At 46.8% G+C, this 22151-nt stretch overlaps 1 protein-coding gene across 13 annotated transcripts in view; it reads right to left on the bottom strand.

Annotated features, from left to right (window-relative positions):
* RBFOX2 (RNA binding fox-1 homolog 2) overlaps nucleotides 1–22151 on the bottom strand; it is an 839083-nt gene that overhangs the window by 561332 nt on the left and 255600 nt on the right. The window contains exon 1 of one of the 13 annotated variants that reach the window (XM_033935155.1): nucleotides 7879–8152. The exons of the other annotated variants lie outside the window; for them this stretch is intronic. Within the exon in view, the coding sequence (XP_033791046.1) occupies nucleotides 7879–7905 (27 nt within the window). The 5' untranslated portion in view covers nucleotides 7906–8152. Of the gene's footprint in view, nucleotides 1–7878; nucleotides 8153–22151 lie in introns of those variants that run through there. 13 annotated transcript variants of the gene reach the window in all.

The raw sequence follows: 22151 nt of genomic DNA, 5'->3' as shown, positions 1-22151 counted from the left end.
CAGCAGTACCTCTTTTCTGTTCCCCCTGTCCAGCAGTAGGCCTCCCTTCCTTTATCTGCCCCCCCTGTCCAGCAGCACCTCTTTTCTACTCCCCCTGTCCAGCAGTAGTCCTCCCTTCCTTTTTTTGCCCCCCCCCCGTCCATCAGCACCTCTTCCCATGTCCAGTAGCAACCCTTACCTCCGTTCTTTTCTGTCTGCCCTCCACTGACATCCGCCTGAAGCCGCTGCAGCCTGCAAGCACTGACAGCCTCTGCGGCCTGTTCCCATTCCCTCCTCGCCGTCGCTTGCCGTTCCCCCCCCCCCCCCCCCGGGGAAGCTTCATGCGTTTCCGGCTTCAGCAGCCTCCTGTCTGCGGGCCGCCCGCCCTTCTATGCGAACACATCAGCGGGAGGAGGAGGAGGCCAGGGTTGCGCGGAGCAGCAACGGCAGCAGCTCGGCCGTGCAGCCAGCGCTAGGCAGAGCCGGGGTCGGGCATGGACCTTGCGCCGCCCGGGCCAGCTCCTCACTTCGCTCGTGGTGATTGTCGGCTGGCTGCGGTCCCCGGCCTGTTCGAGAGAGGAGCCACAGCGAATGGGTGAGCAGGCAAGAGGGAGGAGGGTGAGAAGATGCTGGCAGATGCACCTGTGGCCCCCCCCCCTCCTCTGAATCAGCGGCAACAGTGAGGCGGCACTCTGGCGGTGAGTGACGGCGAGGGGGGAAAGTTGCTCCGTGTTCTGGCCTGCCTCCATGTTCAAAAATCGAATTCGGCACAGAGGCACATCTCACGGAGCCTGGAATCACAAAACTCTAAAGTGCACATCCGTGCTTAGAGTTTTATTATATAGGATTCCTATAGGAGTACTGTGTGCAATTCTGGTTCCCACATCTAAAAAAATATAAGAAAATTGAAAATGTACAGAGAAAGGTGACCAAAATGACAAATGGAATAAGTGATTAGGGCTTTTCATTCTAGGAAAAGATATATGAAGGAAGAAATGACAGATCTACAAAATCTCAAGTGGAGTAGAACAGGTAAATGTGAATCAACTGTTTACACCAAACATGTCAAACACATGGCCCGGGGGTCGAATCCAGCCCGCCTGGCTGTTTATTGTGGCCCGCAGTGACTGTGCCGCATCTAAGCACCTGACCATGCAGCCGCAGTCCCAGTGGCGCTCCAAGCACCTGAACGCGTTGCCCCCTTCCCAGCGATGCTCCAAGCTCCCCACCATGCTGCCTCAATACCCATTTGTAGGCAGAAGGACCCAGTCCCAGTGTAAAACCTAGGTTGGAGCAGGGCATGCCACACAAGCACCCGACCGCACCACAGGTATCTGAGGGTGAGGAAGGATCTATACTTCTACTGACTAAGTAGCTTAATAAAAAATTTGGCCCGTGACTTAGCCTGTGTTTTAGATTGCGACCCCTTATGTGATTGAATTTAACACCCCTGGTTTACACTTTCAAAAAATACAAAGACTAGGGACATGCCATGAAGTTACTATGTGGTACGTTTAAAATTAAATCAGAGAACATTTTTCATTTACGTATAAATAAAGCGCTGATATTTGCTGCCATAAGACATGCAAAAGCAGTTATAACTGGGTTTTAAAAAAAAGTTTGGACAAATTCATGTAGGAAAAGTCCATAAACTATCTACTGCAGATCTCCGAGGTTAAGCCTTATGGAGTATATCTACTTTCAAAGACTGAATCTTGCCAAAATGGTTTGTGGCCTGTGCCAGAAAACAAATGGGAAGAAACTTGAAGACAAATATGAATACCCTGGAGGAAAGGATACAACATATCCACTCACAGAACTTAACTTTCACAAGAATATTAAAAAGAAGAATAAGTGTGTATGTGTGGAGGGTAGGGGTAGACCACAGTGGTGATCAGATGTTGGTCTTTATCTGCTATCATTCACTGTGTTACTCTTTGGGATCCTGCCAAGTACTTGTGACCTGGATTGGCAATGGTTGCAAACAGAATACAGGGCTTCACAGTCTTCCAATCTGACCTAATATAACAATTCTTAAGAGGAAATCACACCATGCAGGGGAGAACACTTCAAAAGAAGCGGTGCCAATGGCTCACCGAGACCAGCAGCAGTATCGGGAGCCCCTCTCCAGCAGGGCACCTGATCACAGTTACACTCTTCCCCCAATCCAGCAGGGGTGAACACTTTAAAAGAAGCGGTGCCAACGGCTCACCGAGACCTGCAGCAGTATCGGGAGCCCCTCTCCAGCAGGACACCTGATCACAGTTACACCGCTCCCCCGATCCAGCAGGGGAGAATACTTTAAATATATATTTTTTATTTCTCTTGATACTTATTTTTTATCTCTATTTTTTATTTATTTTACTTATTTATTTTTAATTCTATCTTTAAATTTATTTATTCATTACTTGGTGAAATACTCATTTCTATCTCTATCTTTATATTTTATCTTTATTTTTCATAAATTGTCTCTTCAGGTACTTTAGTTAGATTGTGAGCCTTTGGGACAGTTAGGGAATTTCCAAGTACCTATCTTATTTATTTTTATTTATTGTATCTTTTAATGCATTCATTTTTGTAAACTGCTTAGAAACCTCACGGTTATTAGCGGTATATAAGAATTAAATTAATCAAGAAGAAAGGGTAGAATTTATTGCAAAGCAGCTGATAAAGCACTAGTGAACTTGTGACAAGACAACAAGAGAAAAAGTTAAGATTGCTGCACCAGCTCCAATACTATTATTCCAACTAAAGACCAATGAGAAAAACCAAGACTTAATTGCAGATTTAAAGCACAGATATAACCTCTTGTCCTCAGCAGTTGAGGCAGAGCCAGCTAACAGCAATGATTGCAAAAACTTATTTCAAGCCTAATTGAGGAGGGAAGTATGTGGCAAACAGGGCCAAGAAATAAAGCTTAAAAAACTGTTGTGCGGGGCATGATAAAGTAACATAGTAAATGATGGCAGATAAAGACCCAAATGGTCTACCTAGTCTGCCCAACTGTACAAGCTCTATAAATTAATTATTTAAATCAGTGGTTCCCAACCCTGTCCTGGAGAACCACAGGCCAGTTGGATTCTTGGGATAGCCCTAATGAATATGCTTGAGGCAGATTTGCATGCCTATCATCTCCATTATATGCAAATCTCTCTCATGCATATTCATTAGGGCTATTCCCCAAACCCGACTGGCCTGGTGGTCCTCCAGGACAGGGTTGGGAACCACTGATTTAAATTGTTCCATTTTTTAGATATTTCTGGGCCGGAAACCCAGAGCTCTGCCCAGTACTGTGTTTAGGTTCCATCTACTGGAGTCTGTCAAAGCTCACTCCAGCCCATCTAAACCATCCCAGCTGTCAAAGCCCTCCTTAGCCCATCCTCATTTGAATGGCCATATATGGGATACAAGACCGTGCAAGTCTGCCCAGTACTAGCCTTAGTTCTTCAATATATACCCATTATTTTTGATTAGAGATCCCTGTGTTCATCCCATGCTTTTTGAACTCTCTCACTGTTTTCCTCTCCACCACCTCCCTCAGGAATGCATTCCAGGCATCAACCACCCTCTCTGTAAAGAAGAATTTCCTAACATTACTCGAGTCTTCCATCCTTCAACCTCAAATTATGCCCTCTAGTTTTAACATTTTCCTTTCGCTGGAAAAGATTTTGTTCTATGTTAATACCTTTCAAGTATTTGAACATCTGAATCATATCTCCCCAGGGCAGGGGTAGGAAATTCCGGTCCTTGAGAGCCTCAGGCAGTTCAGGTTTTCAGGATATCCACAATGAATACGTACGAGATGGATCTGCATGCACTGCCTCCTTGAGATGCAAATCTATCTCATGATATTTATTGTGGATATCCTGAAAACTTGACCTGCCTGAGGCTCTCGAGGACCGGAACTGCCTACCCCTACTCTAAGGCAGTGGTGGTTCCCAACCCTGGTTTTCAGATAGTCCTAATGAATCTGCATGGGACAGCTTTGCATGCCTAGCATCTCCCTTATAGGCAAATCTCTCTCATGCATACTCATTAGGGCTATTCCGAAAATCTGAATGGCTAGTGGTCTTCCAGGACAGGGTTGGGAACCACTGCTCTAGGGTATACATATTTAGGGTTTCCAGTCTCTTCTCATACATCTATTAATGAATAATCAATAGAATTTTAATGAGATAAGAAAAGAACTCTTCACAGAATCTGACACTATTAAATGGAAATCTAAAAAAAATAAAAATAAAAATTAGCAATACATTAGACAATATACTGTACATTTTATTTAAATTTTAGTAACAAGACTCTAAACTGAAGCAGGGTGTTTTGTTTTTTTGTGGTTACAGTAGTGGAAAACCAGGGTTCAAAACACTTTTCTCCAACTAGTGGTTCTGGTGACCTTGGCCAAGTCATTTCACCTTCCACTGCCTCAGGTACAAAAAAGTAATCTTTCTAGGGCCTTGAGCACAAACTAGAAGAATCTAAATTCACATCCAAACCTTTGTATTTGGAACTTCTTGTCTTACCCCACTATATTGCCATATTCAATTTGCTGAAATAATCACTGAATAACCAACTGTAGATTAAAGATGCAGACAGTGGCTGAAGTTTAGTTCCATAAAATTATCATTGGGCACTCCTGACATTTCCCCTTACAAAACTTTTTTTTTCTACAACCCTAAGTGATTCCCTATTGAAAACCTCAGAAAGGATTTCATCTGGAAGCTCACCTGATGTTGACCTTCCATTCTTAATGTCACTGCTACAGTACTTTCTATTGCACCTTCCCTCTCTTCTAGTAGTTGAGTATTGTCTTTAACAGTTGCCAGTCTGGTGTGGTATACTTAATCTAAATAACTTTGCTGCCTCACTTTCATATTTCAATAGAATTAATCCATTTTAAATCAAAAACATCATAAAAGGGAAACTGGGAAGCAAAAAGAATGCTTTCCCTGAAAGGCTGAGAACTATCGCAATAGGTATATGAGCAGCCCTAGCAAGAGAGACTTGGAGAAACAATGGCAGAAATTAATATCAATATAGATTTATATGCTCTATCAATCTATTTACTAACACCCCCTTTTATCAGCCCGTGCTGCCAAGTCGCCCATAGGATTAGAATGGGGGGGCCCTCGGCATTTAGCTTATGGTGCTTGGCATGAGAGTGTGGCGCAGTGGTTAAAAAGTACAACCTCAGTATCCTGGGGTTGTGGGTTGAAACTCACGCTACTCCTTGTGACCCTGGGCAAGTCACTTAATCCCCCCATTGCCGATAGACAGATAGATAGAATCCCCCTTTGCCGACAGATAGATAGATAGATAGAGATACTCTGTAGGAAAAACAAAGGCATCCTCGAGTATGATTTTTTTTTTTTTTATTCATTCAGTTTTCTATACCGTTCTCCCAGGGGAGCTCAGAATGGTTTGCATGCATTTATTCAGGTATTCAAGCAGTTTTCCCTCTCTGTCCCAGCGGGCTCACAATCTATCTAACGTACCTGGGCAATGGGGGGATTAAGTGACTTGCCCAGGGTCACAAGGAGCAGCATGGGTTTGAACCCACAACCTCAGGATGCTGAGGCTATAGCTTTAACCACTGCGCCACATTCTCATGCCATGTATCCTTTCACTTGTGTAACTGAAAATACATGAAACTATTTTCCATACTTTCCTTAAAAAGGCCAAGGTTTTTTTCCCTTTCTTTTTAATAGATAATTTTCTAAACTAAAACTAAACTAAACTTTAGGCTTATATACCGCATCTTCTCTATAACAGTAGAGCTCGGCACAGTTTACAAGAAATTAGAAAGGAGCACAGATCCAGCACAGGGCCATCTTTTCTCCAGCATAGTGAAGGGAAGGGAAGCCAGTCGTCACCCTCACTGCACCGAGAACAGCCTGCTCCTTTATACTTCGGCCATGGTGGAGATTTCCAAATAACTTACCTAGATGCTAAATATAAATTTTAAAACAGATTGTATTTGTCAATATATATTAGAAATGCAAAAAATCACTATTGATGTTATGGATTCCCCCCTCCTCAACTGCTCCTTGCGACTTTTCATTACCCAGTCACAAGGAGACGCAATGGGGAAAAAATAAACCTTTGTAAAATTAATCACAATTACAAATTTCAATTGAAATGCAGCCCTAAAAAAACTAAAGAATAAAAATAATGAAAAGATAAGAAATATAAATACAAACTGAAAAATTACAAATTAAAGAATCAAAAAACATGCAGAATAGCTATAAACAGCCCTACAGTTTTCACACCTATTTCAGAAAAGCAAGCCTATATATATATATAAAAAACACACACAGTATGGCTTTATTATTATTTAAACTTATAGGCCGCGGTATTCAATGATCACAGCAAATTAAAACAAAACACTGCAAAGCTAATATAATACAAAAATTAAAATCAAATAAAAACTAAATTAATTACAACACTATAGGTTTCATCATTATGCATCTGCATATATCTCAATGTACTTTCAAGTTCAAGGTGCAGTTTCTGTATTACACATATATATGCATCTTCTATTATTTGTATGCAGTCCCTCTTTGTATGTTCTGTCTCTCAATTACCCTGCAGACAGGCTACTTAATAGGCCTCCTCATGACCAAGCAGGATCTGGCAAAGCAGTGCATAACTTCTAACTATGAAGCCTATAATTTAACAGCATTGCAGTGGACTTTACATAATTGCATTTCACTGTCCTATCCTCTCACACTCCACCTCCCTTGAATTTTAAACTGCAGTTCTGGATATAGCACAAGAAATCCTAGTTATCCAAAAACATCCTTATAAGGATAGTCAGAACCTGATGTAAATTTTTCTTAACATTGCTTTAGGAGGTGAGATAATCTGATCCATTTCAGCGTAAATTAGGGGGCATTCTCATTCAAGGTCTGTTCAGTAGCACAATTATGGTAAATCTTGAACATTCAAGTCATCTTCCTCACCCAACCAATATCTAAAGACGTTAGTGAGCCCTTGACATTGAACAGTGAAAGGAAACCACCATCTCTGCTTCTCAGACATAAGTGAACTCCATCCCAAACACAGCTTGTCTTGTGAGAAATTGATCTGCCTGGTATACATATGGTTTAAGCCATGTTGTTCTTGCAGCCATATGCCCCATAACAGTTTTGCAATTCTTTAAAAATAAAATTTTTATAAAGCTCAAATGTAACTAGATGCGATTTAAAGAGCTGTGAATGCCAGACCGCATCAAACTCCCAGCTCTTCTGCTTCTTTCAGATCTGTAGGAAATGATGTCAAAACCCAAGAAGCTCAATTATGAAATTAACAGCAAAAAATGAGCCTCCATTTTCAACATTTAAGAGAGGCCTAGAGTTTTAAGTAGACGATCAACTTCAATTCCCAAAATCCAATGGTTGTTTACAACCCTTCTTGCAGCAGAGAATATCCCATCTCTCCCTACTCCCCAGAGAGAGATACACACGTACGTACATATGTGTGCGCGCACGCATACACACAAGAAACAAGCAGCCAAGTTCTATGCAAAAACAAGTTAATATTAGAAAACAATGTAAAGAAATGGAGGATTCCCTAGGCCCCTCCCTCTGTCTATCCAAAAATTCCACTTTCAACCTTTAATTTTTGTGCTCCCATCCCCCACCCCTTCTTGCTAAAGCCAACCTCCATACCTCTGCAGTCCCCCTCCCATGCTGCATACAGCACAGAGACAAAGGAACGATACTATTCCCTGTAGAGCTAGCTGCAGCTGCTCTGCGCAGGAAACGGGAAGCTGCCAGAGTGAAATTAAAGACAGAAAAGGCAAACCGTGCAGAGTGCGGGTATACCCTTACATTGCCTTTGATCTGCTCCCTACCGCCCCCACACTTCGACATATAGAGCCAGAAGCACTCCAATCCATACCTGAGTTACCATTTTCTTTTTCTCCATAAACCAATGCGGCACGGAGAGCAAAAAGATATAAAAGACTAGTTCCTGAGCCGCCGCCGCCGCCGCAGTTGTCTCCCGACAGTCTTTTTTCCTGCGATACTCCTTATCGGCCTCAAATGCAGCTTATTTTCTTGTCAATTATGCTTTATTCCTTGTTTTCTGCCGTTTTTTCCTTCTCGCGCTTGCTTCTTCCTTTCTTTCCCGTCCTCTCTCTCATCCAGATGGCTGGTTTAAGCCCCACCTCCCAAGGCCTGGGGTAATTAATCAGAGCCGGGCCACTCCTCTCGCATTTTCCCCTCCTCCTCTACCTCGCTCTGTTTTGCGAGCAGCAGCCACGCTCTGACTTCCAATCCCAAGGGAGGAGCTTGTCGGGGTGCGAAGGTATATTGGTAGTTCCTTTAAGCTCAGTTTGGTTTTCCAACTTTTCCCTTAACTCACAGCATTAGTTTTGTTTTGGGGGGGTTTTCCCCCCAATTACTTTGACATTACTATCATTTTAGATGCCTGTTCTACTTTTTTGTTGTTTTGTTTTGGACTGCTTACCTCTTTCTTTTACCCTCCCTTTTCTCCATCTGGCATTTGTGGTCAGTGTTCCTCAGTTAATAGTGTCCAGTATATGTTCGTCGTTGTGCAGAGTTAACTTCTCTAAAGGACCAGCTTTCCATTCTGTATCTGTATCATCCCTTCCTAAGGCTATTACTACTATGACACTATCAAAGTTTCAGTTTAGACAAAGGCAATTTAGCCAAGCAATTGCTCTCCCTATCACCACTGGAAAGGTACCACTCAAAGCTGCTACCACACAGTTTGCAGCCCGACAAGCAGAAAAGAGCTCAGCTATGGCTTATAAGGCAGATCCACTAACTCCTTCGCTCCTGGGCTTTCTATTATATTTCCTCCCTTCATTGTCCATGGTTATCTAAATTTGACAAATTGACATCCAGCCTTTGTTACCACTCACTTAAATTTTCTTAACCTTATACCTTTCTTCTCAACATTGCTATTTTTATGTATACATTTCAGCATCCCCCCTCTCTAATTTTTCCTTTGTCTTCCAATTGCCTCGCTGCCACAGCAGCCACCTACTTACCTCTCTCTTATTCCTTCATCTAATTGAAATATTCCTATTCTGCTTTAACCAAGAATAGCTCAAGGTAGATTACAGTAAGCAAAATCTATAACAATAATTCCACGGTACAAATAGAGTAACAATACTGATTTTTCAAAGTGCAAAACATTAGATCAGACTATTTATTAAATACAATACAAAGGTGGCTTTTTCCTGCCCTTCTAAAACTATGGTAGTATTTAATATCCCTAATCTCATAAAGTAACATTCCAGAGAAAGGGCTCAGGCACTGACAGGAAAGTAAGGCTTGATAGCTCAGACCCCACCATAAAAAAATATCCTCCCTGCCCACAAATTAATTTTAAAAAGACCCCCAATTTCCTTCTTCCCATTGATCCCCTCCAGGACCACTTGATACGCCCCCCCCCCCCCCCATTCGACAGGAGGGATGGCCACTCCCTCCTGCCACCAGGGACCCCGCCCCCATGACAATCCTCCAACAGCCCCCTGTATCCTATCCCTTTAAATTAAAGGACAGCCAGGGGCCTGCCTCTTCAAAATGGGATGCTGACTGGCTCTGGTGCCTAAGGCCCCTCTCCGGTACAACCTGGGATAGGACGTGTCCTTAGGTGCCTGACCCTCTATCCCTCCTCCACATCCAGCGTCTGCCCTCTTTACCACTCCCATCCAGTATCTGTCCTCCTCACTTCAATTCCCTACATCCAACATCTGCCTCCTCTCTTCCCCCTTCCAGTCTGCCATAGAGAGGAGACTTCAACTGGCCAGAAAACCAGCCAGCAGTGCTAGCATGTAAGGCAAAGCACTGCCACCTGGGAAGGTAGGCATGTAGGGACAAGATGGGTTGCACAGAGTTCGTTGAGATAAAGACATGAGAGGCTAAACTCAGGCAAGTTGATTATACAGTTAAACAAGATATAAGAAACTGATTTAAAGTGTATACTATATACTAAGCTAGTCCTAGAAACAAATAAACATGATGGTAGATAAAGGCCAAACAGCCCATCCACAGCATCCACTATCTCCTCCTCTCCCTAAGAGATCCCACTTGTCGATCCCATGCTTTCTTTAATTCAGACAGTCTTTGTCTTCACCGCCTCTACAAGGAAACTTTTCCATGCCACTACCACCTAAAGGGGTGGTGGTGGAAAGGAACAGACGCTGAAAGGAAATGGGAAACAGAGTGAGGAGAAGACATTGAAGGGAAATGGGGAACAGAGTGGGGAGAAGATGCTGGAAGGGAAGAAGACAGATGCCAGACTATGGGGGGAGCAGATGGAAGAAGATGGGTGCCACACCAATTGGGGGAGGGAAAGGAGAGATGGGAGAGGCACAGTATCAGAGCAAATGGAAGAGGCAGAGAGAAGGCAGACAGTGGATGGAAGGAATTGAATGAGAAGATCAGGCAAGCAGAACCCAAACAAAGGTAGAAAAAAAAAATATATTTTCTTTTTGCTTTAGGATAAAGTAGTATATTAATTGTATTGATAAAAATTTATAAATAAAGCCCTGCCAGCTGAACATCTCTGTCTCTAGTTCAGCAGCCAGAACTTTGATTTATAAAAATCAATTGTACATAAGATTTGCCGCTGCCGGGTCAGACCAGTGGTCCATCGTGCCCAGCAGTCCGCTCACGCGGTGACCCTTAGATCAAAGATCAGTGCCCTAATTGAGTCTAGCCTTACTTGCGTATGTTCTGTTCCAGTAGGAACTTATCCAACCTCACTTGAATCCCTGAAGGGTGCTTTCCCCTATAACAGCCTCTGGAAGAGCATTCCAGATCTCTACCATTCTCTGGGTGAAGAAGAACTTCCTTACATTTGTACGGAATCTTTTCCCTTCTAACTTTAGCAGGTGCCCTCTCGCTCTCTTCACCTTGGAGAGGGTGAACAAGCTCTCTTTCTCTACTAAGTCAATTCCCTTCAATATCTTGAATGTTTCGATCATGTTCTCTCTCAGTCTTCTCTTTTCAAGGGAGAACAGGCCCAGTTTCTCTAGCCTCACATTGTATGGCAACTCCCCCAGTCCCTTAACCATTTTTGTTGCTCTTCTCTGAACCCTTTCGAGTAGTACTATGTCCTTTTTCATGTACGGTGACCAGTGTTGGACGCAGTATTCCAGGTGGGGGCGTACCATGGCCCAGTATAACGGCATGATAACCTTTTCATATCTGTTCGTGATCCCTTTCTTAATCATTCCTAGCATTCTGTTTGCCCTTTTCACCGCCACCACACATTGCGCGGATGGTTTCATTGACTTGTTTACAAGTACTCCTTTCCTGGGGGCTATCGCTGAGTATAGCACCGGATATCCTGTATTCGTGCATATGATTTTTGTTACTGACATGCATCACCTTGCACTTATTCACAATGAACCTCATTTGCCATTTTGCGGCCCATTCCTCGAGCATATTTATGTCTCTTTGTAGTCTTTGCAATCCTTCTGTCCCCTCACTACTCTGAATAACTTTGTATCATCTGAAAATTTAATCACCTCACTTGTGCCAATTTCTAGGTCATTTATAAATATGTTGACGAGCATAGGCCCGAGCACCGAACCCTGCGGCACTCCACTCATGACTCTTTTCAAGTCCGAGTACTGTTCATTCACCCCCCCACTCTCAGTTTCTTATCCGCCAACCAGTTTTTAATCCATGTGAGTATATCACCCTCGATTCCATGGGTCGCAATTTTTCGAAGTAGGCGTTCATGCGGAACCTTGTTGAATGCCTTCTGAAAATCTAGATATATGATGTCGGCTGGGTCACCCTTGTCTATCTGCCCATTTACTCCTTCGAAGAAGTGCAGTAAGTTTATCAAGCAAGATCTTCCTTTGCTGGAGCCGTGCTGACTGGTCCTCATCAGTTTATATCCGTCAAGTGATCGATGATGCAGTCCTTTATCAGTGTCTCTACCATCTTTCCCAGTACCGAAGTCAGACTCACTGGTCTGTAGTTTCCCGGATCTCCCTCGAACCTTTCTTGAAGATCGGCATAACATTCGCCACTTTCCAGTCTTCTGGAATCTTTTCTGATTTGATCGACAGATTGGTTATTAGTTGGAGCAGTTCAGCTTGATTACCCTCGGGTGGATGCTGTCCAATCCCGGGGATTTAGCCTATCAATCTGTTTGCATACCTCTTCTAGACTGACCATCATCCCTGTCAGTTTCCCGTCGGCTTCCAGTATATTGGATATATCCTCTTCGGTAAATACAGACGCAAAAAATGTGTTCAGTTTGTCGGCGATGGCTTTGTCCAACTTTAGTACTCCCTTTATTCCCTGGTCATCTAACAGCCCTACCGCTTCCTTCGCGGGTCGTTGCCCCTTAATATATAGAAAGAACAGCATTAAAGTTTTTGGCCTCCTTGGCTATTTTTTCTTCATAGTCTCTTTTGGCCCCTCTTACTGCCTTATGACACTTGCTTTGATGTTGTTTGTGCTTTTTCCAATTTTCTTACATTTTTGTCCTTTTCCATTCCTTAAACAAAGTCTTCTTGTCTCTGATCGCTTCCTTCACTGTTACAGTGAGTCACACCTCTTCCTCTTGGAACCTTTGTTGATAAGCGATATATATAGATTTTGCGCCTCTGTGACTGTGTCCTTAAAAAGGGACCATGTTTGCTATAGCGTATTTACAGTGCTTATCCTCTTCCTAATCTTCCTCACCATGACTCTACCTTCGTAGTTCCCTTTTTGAAAGTTCAGTGCTGTGGCCGTCGTTCTGGATCAATTTTTAGTTCCTGTGTCTAAGTTGAAGTGGATCATGTTGTGATCACTATTTCCCAGCGTCCCTTATACTTCTATGCCTTGACATGATGTGCTGAGCCGAGCAAGACGTGCCTTGCTTGAGCTCCGGGGCCCCTCCTCCTCCTCCCTCCTCCTTTTGTTGATTTGAGCCTCTGGATCTTGCTTTTCAAGGGGAGACCGGTGTATGGACAAGTTTGTGCGCCCCCTCAGCCCAGCTATGAGTGGCAGAGCGACTCGAAAAGAGAAAGAAAAAGACCCGAAGTCGCAGAAACCGGATCCCAAGATGGCGGCGGCTGAATCGGGCCCCACGTTTTCCCTGACTGAGGCACACATCGAGGCGCTTTCAGCATCGGTGGTTCGGGCCCTTGAATCCCGCTTTGATCATTTGTCGGGTCAATTGGCCGCCATGGAAACTCTTTTGACCGACACGACCGGCCGCACCAGTACATTAGAGGCATGGGTGGCCCTGGTTGAAGACGTACACACCTCCTCCGCGGCGGATCTACTTTCCCTCCGGGAGCAACTGAAACAGCAAGCGGACAAACTCAAAGATCTTGAGAACTGCTCCCGGAGGGATAATCTTCGGCTGGTAGGCCTCCCTGAAACTGTTCCTGATTCCCGGCTCTTGCCTGCTCTTGAGTCCTGGCTGCAGACGGAGTTTCCGCTCCCTCAGGGCATGGGGCCGGTGCGGCTTGAACGCGCACACCGCATCGGTAGACGGTTTGAAGACCGCACACGTGGTCGTGTAGTGATCCTTAAGGTGCTCAACTCTGCCCACAAGACTGAACTGATGCGGCAATACAAGCTGAAAAAGAATACTACCTGTTATGATGGGGACCCAGTTCGCCTCTTCCAAGACTATTCCCCGGCATTACAAGACTATCGTCGGCGCTTCTCTGGAGTGTGTTCATCACTTTACGAGCGAAAGAGACGCTTCATGTAGCTTTACCCGGCCACCTTGAAGATCTGGACGGGAGCCGGGTGGAAGTCGTATGCAACTGTAGAGGAGGCCCAGGTCTATGTGGATACCATGCCTCCTGAGCATGGATCCTCAGTTTTGCCCTGAGTTTGTTGGGGAACTGGTGCTTTGTTCCTGGATCCTTGATCCCTATTTTGTATCCTGGTGTCCTGCCGGGATGGTTGTTCTGGGACTTAGGAGGGTTCTATTATGTGCCTAGGGTTTTGGGTGCTTGCGGGTGACCGCTCGGAGTGCTGTTTTTTGCACTTTGTTTGCTTGTGAGGGAGGGTTGTCCTGGCTCTTTGGTGACCCTATTTGGGGACCGTTGACTTTATATTTCAACAGGACTGTCCCCAGTTTTGTGGACACTAGATCCGCTTTGTCCTGCTTGTTCCTTCTACCCGCTCGAACGGGGTTGGCATGGTCTCTGTGGGGTATGTGGAGGGATGCATGTGGGTTTCTCTACTTGGGGCGCTTTGGATTTGGTATGAATGTTGTTGGGTTTTGGTGGTTTGCTGGGGGATTGTGGTGCCTCGACTTAGGGCCCGTTGGCTCTACTCAGCTTATCTTCTTCTTTGCGGAGAATCTGCCCCTGTTGTTTTGCTGTTTTTCCATGTGAGTTTTTGGGTTCTGCAGTTATCTGGATTATGATTGGCCATTCCTGTATGCTGGGTTGAATTTGGGGTAATTTCCCGTGAAACCTTGGCCTGCATCAGGATGACCTGGGGCTTCCGGGATTGGTGTAGGTGATTGCTGCTTGATGTCTGGGTTGCCTGATTGCAAGGGTTGAGGGGGGCTTCTTCCTGGGTTTGTTTGACCTCCTGTATGCGTGGTCCCCCTTTTTACTTTTGTTTTACACCTTGGGGTGGGTTTTGAGTTGGTCATTTGGGGTAGGCTTGAGTGTGGTGTGGGGTCGGGTTTGTGCTTGTGTGATTGGTTATCTTTGAAAGCATGTTAGATATGATATTGATAGGTGGGGTGGGGTGGGGAGGGTCTGGGGCCCTGGTCACATTGGTTCGTGACTTCCTCTCTTGGTCCTGCTTTAGTGGGACAAGGGGTGTGATTGTGTTGGGAACTGGAATTTGGTTTTGGGGAGGGAGGTTTGGGTTGGGATGGGTTGGGTTTTGGGAGGGGGCGGTTTACTCTCACTGATGCTGGGGTTTTGTTCTTTTGTTTTGGGTTTGTGGTATTTTTTGCATTGTCTGCTACCTTTTGTGGAGTTGGGGGCTTTGTTTTTCCTTTTCTTTGCTCTTTATTTTCTGCCCTTATGGGCCTGCCTTTGAATTTCTCCCTCTCCTTTTGTTTCCTGTCCTGGCGCACTGTGGTACTGATGGCCCTGGGGAAGGCTGGGCTCCTGGGGTCTCACATTTGTGGCATCACTTATATTTGAGTCTTCTTCTTTCTCTCTTCTGGCCGCTGTAAGTTTACCTTTTAGGCTCACTTCTTGGAATGTAGGGGGCATTACGTCCCCGATTAAGAGGTCTAAAATCTTGGCTGCGCTACAGCGTCATCATACTGATATTGCCTGTTTACAAGAAACTAGGCTCACGGATGAGGAACATCTTAAGTTACAGCGTTCTTGGGTGGGGGAGGTTTATTTTGTGTCTTCTCCTGGAAATCATAGGGGTGTGGCGGTGTTGCTTCAGAAATCTTCACCTCTCGGAGTGCAGGTCCTTGATAAATCTCCGGAGGGTCATCATTTACTTTTGTGACTTACGTTGGGAGACCGGAGTTACCTGTTACTGATGGTTTACGGCCCTAACTCATCGAAATCTGCATTTTTACGTGACTTGGTTGGCTCTTCATTCCCGGTATTCTGGCGATCCTTTGCTCTTGGTGGGTGATTTCAATTTGGTTAGCGATCCTGAATTAGATAAATCGGAGCCTTCCCCCTCTACTTTTGGGACTCGAGGACGTCTTCTTGCTGATCTTTGCGACACTCTCTCCGTGGTGGGCCCCTGGCGCCTCTTACATCCTGAGGTTCGAGACTATACTCATCTCTCTAGAGCTCACAATACCTGGTCTCGCATTAATTACATTTTTGCATCCGTGGGTCAGTTCTCCTCCATTTCGTCCGCAGAGATTGGGCCCTTGGCCGTTTCCAATCATGCTCCAATTTGGATTGATATTAATCTAGACCCAACCTATATTCGTTCTCTTTCTTGGAGATTTCCCTTCTACTAGGCCCAGGATGTGGAGTTTCAAATCTTTTTGGCGTCTCAATGGGAAGATTACCGTATTTGCCGGCGTATAAGACGACTTTTCAGTACCTTAAAATCCTCCCCAAAGTCGGGGGTCGTCTTATACGCCGGGTACTGTTTACATGCCCTTACTTTACATTAGAGAGCTGCACGGTGACGCCCCTAGGGTCGCGGGGATCCCGTGGGGACGCCCCCTAGGGTCGCGGGGATCCCATGGGGACGCCTCCGAGGGTCGCGGGGTTCCTGCGGGGCTGGATGTACTCAGTCTTCTGGATGTACGCGGCTCTTCTTCTCCCTACCTTCTCTGCTTGCAGCACAGAGCCGAACGGAAGTCTTCCCGACGTCAGCGCTGACGTCGGAGGGGAGGGAGGGCTTAAACAAAGCTTAAACAAAGCCCTCCCTCCCTCCAACGTCAGCGCTGACATCGGGAAGACTTCCGTTCGGCTCTGTGCTGCAGGCAGGGCAGATAAGGAGAAGGAGAGTAGCCTCGCGGTTCGAGTGGCTACCAAGGGAGAGGGGCGGCCCGCCCCGGTTGCAGCACAGCCGGCCAGGTTCCCTTACTTTTGTGGCACTTCCCCGACCGACCGATAACAGCCCGGGTCCGACAATCCTCCCTGCCCTGTAGCCGCAAATCTAAATTACCTTCTTACAGCAGCTGTAAGAAGGTAATTTAGATTTGCGGTTAAGAGCAGGGAGGTTTGTCGGACCGTGGCTGTTGTCGGTCGGTCGGGGAAGTGCCACAAAAGTAAGGGGACCTGGCCGGCTGTGCTGCACCCGGGGCGGTAGAGAAGGAGGGGGGGAGAAGGACGCTGAAAGGCCATGGTGAAGACAGGAGGGGGGGAAGGACTCTGAAAGCACTTGAAGACAGAGGAGGGAGAAGGAGGCTGAAAGCACATGGGGGAATACAAAGGGGTGGAGAAGGACGCTGAAAGGCCATGGGAAGGGCGGGGCGGGGGGAAGGACTCTGAAAGCACTTGTGGAAGACAGAGGGGGGAGAAGGATGCTGAAAGCACATGGGGAAGACAAAGGGGTGGAGAAGGACGCTGAAAGGACATGGGGAAGATGGGGGGGAGAAGGACACAAAGGAAATGAGGAAGAGAAAGTAGGGAGAAGACGCTGGCAGGGAAGAAGACAGATGCCAGACTATGGGGGGAGCAGAGAGAAGAAGATGGGTGCCAGACCAATTTGGAAGGGGGAAGAAAGGGAGAGGCACAGTAACAGAGCAAATGGAAGATGCAGAAGGAAGAGAGATAGTGGATGGAAGGAATTGAATGAGAACATGAGGAAAGCAGAAACCAGGCAACAAAGGTAGGAAAAGAATTCTATTTCTTTTTTTTTGCTTCAGGATAAAGTAGTATATTAGTTGTGTTGATAAAAATTTATAAACATTAGAGGCTCTGGTAGAAACCCGTTTACAAAGTATGTATTCTTCCCAATTAATATTTTCAAATTAATAAAGTCTTTTTGCTTATTTGTAAATGGTTTCTACCAGAGCCTTTAATTCAGTAGCATAATTAAATGAAATAACTATTTCTGAAGTTTATGGGGACGGGCGGGGACGGAGGGGATTTCTGCGGGGACGGGTGGGGATGGAGGGGATTCCTCACGGGGACGGGTGGGGACGGAGGGATTCCTCACAGGGACGGGTGGGGACGGGTGGGATTCCTTGTGGGGACGGGTGGGACTTTGGCAGGGATGGGTGGGGACGGGTGGGATTTCTGTCCCCGTGCAACTCTCTACTTTACATGCCCTAACATCTCCTTCCTTACCTCCTTACGGTGCTTACGGTACTAGTAAACCTGCCGGGACATCAGCGGGGCCATGGCGGGACATCAGTGTGACAAGGGTGCCAGCTCCTTCATCCTGCGCAGCGGGAAGCAGCGGCGCTCTGGCCCCACCCCCTTTCTCTTTACTACGTCTCTCGCACATGCGGCCGTGTGTGGAGTCTAGCCCTTAAGGAAGTTGCGGGGGCGAACAGGAGGCTTTTGAAGGCTTTTAAAGGGAAACTGTCATGCCAGCAAACTTGCTAGGGACTTGCCCGGCACTTGCTCTCTCCCTCTATGTGTTATCTTCCTTCTATCATTGACAGTTTCAGTTTGGTTAACAGTTTAGAAAACAAATAGCATGGCAGCTCCCATGGGTTTATTGTTCTATTCAGCTTTAGTGAATTAATTAAAATTGTTGAAATAAATTCTGATGTTCTTTTAAGTTTTATTTGTTGTGCAGAAGGTGTGCGGAAGAAGGGGTAGTCTTATATGGCGAGTATATAACAAACTCTATATTTTAACTGTAAAAGTTGGGGGGTCGTCTTATACGCCCAGTCGTCTTATACGCCGGCAAATACGGTATCTACAACACAATGCACAACATCAAGAAGACCCCATTTTATTTTGGGAGGCCGCCAAAACCGTGCTTCGCGGTCACATTATTTCCTTTCTCTGTGCCAGACATAAACGTATTAACAGTAGTATTTTAGCCCTCCAACGCGATCTTGGCGCAGCTAAACGTGCCTTTCAGACTGTTCCCTCTCCTGCCACTCGCGAGCACTATCTGCTCAAGCAACACTTAACTCGCTGCTTCACTCCCGTTCTATGAAATGGGCGGCCTTCCATAAGCATCGCTTTCACAGATTTGGTAACAGACTGGGGCGGCTACTGGCCCGTCTCGTGGATGCTCGGTTGGCCCGCAAGCGAATCCTGACCCTTAAGACGCCTGGAGAGGGTCGGGTTACTAAAACGTCGCAGGTGGCGGAGACACTTATTGATTTCTTTTCTCAACTTTATGCTGCCCCGGAGATCTCTGGGGACCTCATTTCTGACAATTTGCGCTCATCTGGCATGCTGCACTTGGCTGCGGATGTGGTGGCTCATCTTAACGAACCTCTTCAAGCAATGGAATTGCAGGTTGCCATCAAATCTCTCCGATCCGGTCGGGCTCCTGGCCCGGACGGGTTTTCCGGCGAGTTTTATCGTATTCTCTCCCATCAAGTTTGCGGGCCCTTACTTGATTACTATAATGCGGCTATAAATAGGGGCTCCTTTCCTCGCTATGTTAATGAGGCCTTGGTTACTTTGTTATTGAAGCCGGGTAAGCCAGCTGATGACCCAGGGTCTTATCGCCCGATCTCTTTACTTAATATTGATTTAAAATTGTTCTCTCGTATTTTGGCCAACCGTCTTGCGCCACTTCTCCCTTCTGTTATCCATGAAGATCAGGTCAGCTTTGTGCGGGGTCAGCACTCCGTTCGTAATGTGCACAAGGTCCTCTTTGCGCTGGCTCATTGCCAGGAATTGAAAATTGACTCGCTATTTGTTAGCCTGGACGCCTCTAAAGCATTCGATAGTATTAATTGGTCCTTCTTGTTTCCTACACTTGAACATGTGGGGTTGGGTGAGTTTTACCTTAGTGCAATCCATTCCTTATATTCTAATCCGCCGGGTCAGACCATAGGTCCATCCTGCCCAGCAGTCCGCTCCCGCGGCGGCCCAGGTCACGACCTGTCTAAATCACCAGAAGGGGCCCCCATGCCACCTCGGTTTCCTAATTGAGTCCTATCTTCCCATCAACGTCCTAGCCCTCCGGTCTTGCACCTGCACGACCTGGTTGGGCTTCTACATTTATTTTCTGGTTAGCTTTCTCAGTATCCCATGATCCCTTTATCCCTCAGGAATCCATCCAGTCTCTGTTTGAATCCCTGTACCGTACTCTGCCTGATCACTTCCTCCGGTAGCGCATTCTGAAGGATGAATCCCCTATGCTTGCTTGTCTCAAATTGAGGGATGCTTGGGTGGGGGATTTGAATATGGAATTCTCTGATGAAGTAATTTTGAATGCCATAAAAAAGCTACCTTTGTATAGTAAATATGCTATTTTCTGGGAACAACACTACAAATTGACTCTTCGCCTTTGTATTTCTCGTCGGAGAGCTTTTCCTGGCGAGACTTTGCCCGACTGCGGACTGCCGGCGCTGTGGTGCTACAAACGCAGGTCTCGGCCACATGTTTTGGTCTTGTCCATCAATACAAACTTTTTGGGATGCTGTTTTTCTTTTTGTAGATGACATCTGGAACATTACAGTTCGGAGATCAGCCTTTGTGTTATTTGGAGTAGAAAGCTGCACGGGAACGGGGACGACGGGAATCCCGCGGGACCCGCGGGCATCCCGCGGGTTCCCCCTTTGGGTCGCAGGGATCCCGTGGGGACGCCCCCTAGGGTCGCGGGGATCCCGTGGGGACGCCTCCGAGGGTCGCGGGGTTCCTGCGGGGCTGGATGTACTCAGTCGCGCGGCTCTTCTCCCTACCTTCTCTGCTTGCAGCACAGAGCCGAACGGAAGTCTTCCCGACGTCAGCGCTGATGTCGGAGGGGAGGGAGGGCTTAAACAAAGCCCTCCCTCCTTCCGACGTCAGCGCTGACGTCGGGAAGACTTCCGTTTGGCTCTGTGCTGCAGGCAGTGCAGGTAAGGAGGAGAGTAGCCTCGCGGTTCGAGTGGCTACCAAGGGAAGGGGGCGGTCCGCCCCGCCACACCCCGCCCCGGTTGCAGCACAGCCGGCCAGGTCCCCTTACTTTTGTGGCATTTCCCCGACCGACCGACAACAGCCCCGGTCCGACAATCCTCCCTGCCCTGTAGCCGCGAATCTAAATTATCTTCTTACAGCAGCTGTAATAAGGTAATTTAGATTCGCAGTTAAGGGCAGGGAGGTTTGTCGGACCGGGGCTGTTGTCAGTCGGTCGGGGAAGTGCCACAAAAGTAAGGGGACCTGGCCGGCTGTGCTGCACCCGGGGCGGTAGAGAAGGAGTGGGGAGAAGGACGCTGAAAGGCCATGGGGAAGACGGGAGGGGGGGGGAAGGACTCTGAAAGCACTTGAAGACAGAGGAGGGAGAAGGACGCTGAAAGCACATGGGGAATACAAAGGGGTGGAGAAGGACGCTGAAAGGACATGGGGAAGACGGGGGGGGGTGGGGTGGAGAAGGACGCTGAAAGGCCATGGGGAAGACAGAGAGGGAGAAGGACCCTGAAAGGACATGGGGAAGCAGAGGGGGGAGAAGGACACTGAAAGCACATGTGGAAGACAAAGGGGGGAGAAGGACGCTGAAAGGCCATGGGAAGGGCGGGGGGAAGGACTCTGAAAGCACTTGTGGAAGACAGAGGGGGGAGAAGGATGCTTAAAGCACATGGGGAAGACAAAGGGGTGGAGAAGGACGCTGAAAGGACATGGGGAAGACGGGGGGGGGGTGGAGAAGGACGCTGAAAGGCCATGGGGAAGACAGAGAGGGAGAAGGACGCTGAAAGGACATGGGGAAGCAGAGGGGGGAGAAGGACACTGAAAGCACATGTGGAAGACAGAGGGGGGAGAAGGACGCTGACAGGACATGGGGAAGATGGGGGGAGAAGGACGCTGAAAGGAAATGGGGAAGAGAGAGTAGGGAGAAGACGCTGGCAGGGAAGAAGACAGATGCCAGACTATGGGGGGAGCGGAGAGAAGAAGATGGGTGCCAGACCAATTTGGAAGGGGGAAGAAAGGGAGAGGCACAGTAACAGAGCAAATGGAAGATGCAGAAGGAAGAGAGACAGTGGATAGAAGGAATTGAATGAGAACATGAGGAAAGCAGAAACCAGGCAACAAAGGTAGGAAAAGAATTATATTTCTTTTTTTTTATTTTGCTTCAGGATAAAGTAGTATATTAGTTGTGTTGATAAAAATTTATAAACATTAGAGGCTCTGGTAGAAACCCATTTGCAAAGTATGTATTCTTCCCAATTAATATTTTCAAATTAATAAAGTCTTTTTGCTTATTTGTAAATGGGTTTCTACCAGAGCCTTTAATTCAGTAGCATAATTAAATGAAATAACTATTTCTGAAGTTTATAGGGACGGGCGGGGACGGAGGGGATTCCTCGCGGGGACGGGTGGGGACGGAGGGAATCCTCACGGGGACGGGTGGGGACGGGTGGGATTCCTCACGGGGACGGGTGGGACTTTGGCGGGGACGGGTGGGGACGGGTGGGATTTCTGTCCCCACGCAACTCTCTAATTTGGAGCCTCCTTGCATTTCCTTCCACGTCGACCCGGGGCCTCCGCATTCCTTCGTTGGACTGAGATGGTGGCTATCAAATGCATTTTGCTTAAGTGGATGGAGGCGGAGGCTCCTGACTATTCCCTTTGGCGTAGTCACATGATTACGTTGCTTTCTTGGGAACGGAGAAGAATCCAGCACATTTCCTCCTTGCCTGGGTGGGCCTTCCAACGTATT

The sequence above is a fragment of the Geotrypetes seraphini genome, chromosome 2, assembly GCF_902459505.1.
Source record: "Geotrypetes seraphini chromosome 2, aGeoSer1.1, whole genome shotgun sequence".
NCBI classification, from domain to species: Eukaryota; Metazoa; Chordata; class Amphibia; order Gymnophiona; family Dermophiidae; genus Geotrypetes; species Geotrypetes seraphini.
Note: the sequence above shows the minus strand (reverse complement) of the source record. Positions and strands in the feature narration are given on the sequence as shown.